Source organism: Hermetia illucens, chromosome 1, assembly GCF_905115235.1.
Source record: "Hermetia illucens chromosome 1, iHerIll2.2.curated.20191125, whole genome shotgun sequence".
Classification (NCBI taxonomy): domain Eukaryota; kingdom Metazoa; phylum Arthropoda; class Insecta; order Diptera; family Stratiomyidae; genus Hermetia; species Hermetia illucens.
Genome location: NC_051849.1, coordinates 143,332,832 through 143,337,917, shown reverse-complemented (window position 1 = coordinate 143,337,917; position 5,086 = coordinate 143,332,832). Strand labels below are relative to the sequence as shown.

General features: G+C 41.7%; 1 protein-coding gene across 1 annotated transcript; it reads right to left on the bottom strand.

Annotated features, from left to right (window-relative positions):
• Positions 1-2,692: 2,692 nt before the first annotated feature.
• On the bottom strand, positions 2,693-4,247 carry LOC119661794. The gene is made up of 2 exons (XM_038071279.1): positions 3,816-4,247; positions 2,693-3,554 (listed from the first exon to the last, which is right to left on the bottom strand). Exons 1-2 carry the CDS (start codon positions 3,831-3,833, stop codon positions 2,958-2,960), a joined length of 615 nt encoding a protein of 204 aa, XP_037927207.1. The 5' UTR covers positions 3,834-4,247; the 3' UTR covers positions 2,693-2,957.
• Positions 4,248-5,086: the final 839 nt, after the last annotated feature.

Here is a 5,086-nt window from a genome sequence, read left to right as displayed (position 1 = left end):
CGTTCGGGCCCTTCTCGTTGCTAAGAAGATAGAACTCGACCGGTGGAGGAGCCGGATGGCAGGGGTTCCTTGAACTGACAGTTCCCCTCCCGTTGGTGAAAGGAATTCCCTAATTTGAAGGCTCCGCAAGGCGGGAGAGTTCGGGGGCTAGCCCGAAGTAATGTGACAAACGGTTCCAGGCTAGCTCTCTGACGATGGGGAGGTGTTTAGTTGGTAGTCCGACGACGTACCGAATCGGGAGTCCAACACTGTGTGCGTAAATGCATTCACCTACCCTACCCCACAAAAAAAAATACTATACGGCGATTTGGAGACAATCTGGGCTGTCTCTTTGACAGTTTTATGATCGTACGTTTCAGTCTCAAGTTACAGCGCGAGTAACGTACAATCCCAACGAGCCCGATACTCACCTACATCGACCAATCAACAATATTGCTGAGCAGGTAAATATACCGGATATACCAGGTAAAAGTCAACAAATTCCGATGACCCCAATAACTGCAAATAATACGAAATCAACAGTTTTCGCTAACCTAGCAGAAATAGCAAATAAATAGAGGATGGAATGACATGGAAGCGTTCTGTTCTGTTCTGTTCTGTACAAAATATTCAATAAATTGCGACGTTTAGAAAATTAACCGACACCGTGTTCTTTTCTTTTTAATTTCGTATGTTAAATACATTATTCGCGTCAAACGAGAAGTCCACCGAGCAAGAAATTCATCACATTTTACATTTTTACTACCTGAGGTAAAAATGCAACGAATGCGGCCAAACAAAATTGTGAAGTTTATGGGTCCGATACTGTAACGATTCGCGCAGCACAGCGTTGGTTGGATCGATTTCGTTCTGGTGTAGTCGGTGTCGAAGATACACCCCGTACTGGTAGGCCAATCGTCGTAGAAACCGATAAAATCGTCGAAATCATCCAAGTAGACCGGCATATGAGCATTCGCTCGATTGGTCAGGAATTGGGTAAGGACCATAAAACCCTTTGGAATCATTTGCAGAAGATTCGATTCCAAAAAAATCTGGATGTTTGGGTGCCACACGGGTTGACGCAAAAAAATCTCTTGGACCGAATCAACGCCTGCGATGCACTGCTGAAACGGAACGGATTCGACCCATTTTTGAAGCGGATGGTGACTGATGATGAAAAGTGGATTACGTACAAAAATCTCAAGCGAAAAAGGTCGTGGTGGAAGCGCGGCCGGCCCAAACCATCGCCAAGCCCGGATTGACGGCCAGAAAGGTTTTCCTGTGTTTTTGGTGGGATTGGAAGGGAGTCATCCACTATGAGCTACTCAACTATGACCAGCCCCTCAATTCGGTCCTCTACTATGAGCCACTCGACCGTTTGAAGCAGGCGATTGATCAGAAGCGGCCAGCATTGGTCAATAGGAATGGTGTTTTGTTCCACCAGGACAACGCTCGGCTTCCCGAATGGGATGTTCTATTGCACCCACCGCGTTGTCCGGACTTGGAACCAGGTGATTATCATCTCTTCCGGTCCATTCAAAACGCTCTTGGTGCTACTAGGTTGGCCTCTAAAGAGGCTTGCCAAAACTGGCTGTATGAGTTTTTTGCAAATAAGGAGGAGGGGTTTTATAAGGGGAGATAATGAAGTTGCCTTCTAAGTGGCAACAAGTTTGCGAACAAGACGGCGCATATTCAACTTAAATCGGATAATTCTAAGTATGTTAAATAAAGCGTTAAAATTCGATCACAAATGAGAGTTATAAATTTTCCTTGTTTCTTTAATTTGATCCAAAAAAAAAGATAAAATATATAATAGCAGCATTTTGCCTCAAATGTAGGTCTCGCAGGGGGAATCAAAAAGATCTAGGGCAGCGCTTTATGCTTTAGCTACCATACTATGTTACGCAGAACTATGTGACGAGTACGCTTCAGAAGTAAAATCTAAGTTTTACTGGCTTTACCCTTTCTGTTGCGCGCGGCATGTCTCTGCCGAAAGGTAGTTTACAATTGCAATGCTAGCTATATTTGGTTAATCTCAATTTTTTCACCTGCATGCATAAATTCGCTTCGGATGAGGGGGTAACTTCACTTTTAATCTGTATTTTTCTGGTTTGCAATTGTTCAACGACATGCTTGTGGTTACTTACTACTTCATCTTCGATGGCTTGAAGCTTCACACAATATATGGTTCAATCTATGCATTCAATTGTATTCGATTTCCGCACTGCTAATTCCTTTGTCTTGCACTTCATTTATAAAATTGCTTTTGATTCCATCGATATCCTCATGTGCATTCAAATTAAAATAGTTTTTCACTAAGAGACATTTGCCCGCAATAAACAATCTCTTTGTGGCGTAATAGTGGGAAGAGAAGTTGTGCTCACATTGAAGATCGCAATGAATTGGAAAGTCCCACAGTTTCTGGCTCGTACTCTTCACTCATTTAAATACTTTATCGGCAACTCAAATATTGCTTATTATACCCATACAGGATAACAGATATTTCTATATTTTAGTCCTAGAATTAAGGGAAAAAGTGGAAAGGGAAATTAGAATCGATGGAACCCAGTTTGTGTGATGTGAACCTCAGTTACAACCGAGCTGAGTCCAAACCACGGCAGGTTTCACTGGATAACCTCGTTCCGCATAGGAAACGCATTATAGCTAAGAAAGAATAATTCACGGTTCTAAAAAACAAACATTCAAACCTCAATTATGCAAATTCAGATGCACAATATTTTTATTAACCCGCTCTAAGCCAATCGGATATTATACCAATCATATAAATTATGCTTAGTTATTACGTTTATGTAATGCCTTCATTTGAAACTGCGCGCGTATGAGGACCCAATAATGCTGAGCCTCCACAAATCGAACACCGGCGGATACAGGTCAAACCGACATCGAAAGTAGTACCAAATTCCAACATATATTGATTTATTTACATAACAAACATTGTGCTGGCAAACGCAAGACAATTACCCAGTTAAAAGTGCAGTAGATTCCGCTTTTAATTGTTGTCTTGACTCTGTGCTACTTCCCAGCTCCTTGCCTCCAGTAACATGGTTAGGGTCTGATGACCCGGCTCTGTTTAGAATAAAAATGCCATTAGGCGCGACAACGACCGGTTGCTGGTGCTGCTGAGGTTGTGATAAATCTGAATGAATAATACTTTTATGCCGTTTGAGCGGGTTACGTAACAATACGCTGCTAGTAACTAGCCGGTGATCCCGCCATACTACCGGCGGTTGTTGTTGATGTGGGTAGTACGCGATCGCGGGATCTGATATTGTTGGCTTCGCGATAGTCGGCCTAAGCGTCACTGGGTAATGATAGTAAAGGGCAGCTGATGGAACATATATTTGAGGCCTGGGATAAGCTAATGGTTTTCCACAGTGATATGGCCACGAATAAAAACTTCCGCCATGTCCATAGTGATTACAGCCACCATATTGCGACGCTGGCTTCTTTCCAAATAGACCCCACAGTCCATGGTTTCTCCACGAAAGTGAATGCGGCAGCCAAGTCATTTTTGCGCCACCAATGAAAGTAACCAGTATCAGCGATATTGGAATCTGTAACGGAAAAACAAAAGTGTCAGCATTGTGGAGCAAACACGGTTTGGTTTAATTCAGAGCTGGACGTCATAGCCGCGGCATTCGTTCACTTCAAGAAAACCTTTCACCAGCGAATAGCCGAGTTATTAAATTAGATTCCGACATCAGGTCGATTAGCGTTGATCATTAACATCAACAATTAGGTAACAACAACATACGCTGATTGGACCGAACAAAAACGAAAATCAATTGACAAACAAAACAGAGGCGAACAGTTACCAGAATCGTGATCCTCATCTAAGAAACATCTATTCGGAATTGCACCAACCAAAAAGTCAACTCTACAATTGAAGCTCGATTCTTACCCTCATTTCTTTTTATATGTAATGATTTTTTCATACGGGTAGTACTGAGCATAATGGCAGCGCATTTATGATGCTTCCAAAGAGTAGATAAGTTTAATGTCCCAATTAGTTCCATTAGAATTCAAACCGACTATCGTGAAAATTAATTCTCGGATGTTTGCAGCTGGCTGAGCTCCTAAATGTTCCCATTAACTTTCTGCAAAGTGCAGAGAAAAGACAGAACTGTTTTAATGGTGAAAGTAAATATTGTCTCTATAATTCGATATAAAAAGCAATCAAACACAATTACAGTTGCAATCGCTTATTTAAGTCGTTTAATTGAAACGGCGAGGCGCTGCTCATTCCGGAAGACTGCAGACCTAATTGCCTAGATTTGGTTAACAAGCGATAGGTGTTGATGCTTTGTTAGATACTAAACAATGCAAAACAAGCAATTATGATCAGCTGATTTGTGACTTCCTTCATTCAATTCACGGGAAATACCGCTGAAGTCTATATTTTTGACTTGACTTGGAGCTGATTTGAGCAATTAACCAGCAAACAACTCATTCACGCAAGGTCAACAAGTGAAATGAAATGATCAGGCGTGTAATACAGTTTTAAGGGATTTTTAACTCCTGCACCTTTTACTGAGTCGCATTGGGACATACAATTTCTACTTTCATTTTACATAATCAACTTCAGTGCTCTATTTCACTAAGGTGAAAATACGTCACATTCGTTTGATTAGATGATCGGTGGAGACATGAATTCCTTCTTTACAATTTATATTAGGGAATGGCTCAAGCGAAGTTACAGGGAGACCAGGCTTAATACTACCTATACACCCTATCAGCATCGGTTTGGTTCGGACCAATTCCTAAGTTATCCTGGATGCGGTAGCGTACCAGCGGATTCAAACAATGTGGTGCTTTACTGTCGAAAGTTCGCGAAAGAATAAGAAAACGGTGGCGAGCTTAATAGATGATATGCCCAGCTTGCAGTTACTTTGATAATTATAAAGATTCAGAACTAGCTGCTTTACCCTATCCGCCATGTACTATCAGAAACGGCGTGAGATCTTAGTTTATCTCACTATGCGTTCTCTGCTCCCCCTCAGACACCACCCGTGGTAGTCCTACTACTACGCTAAAGGTGTCCAAAAACACATGAAGATAGAAACAAAGGATTGTAATTTTCCAAGTG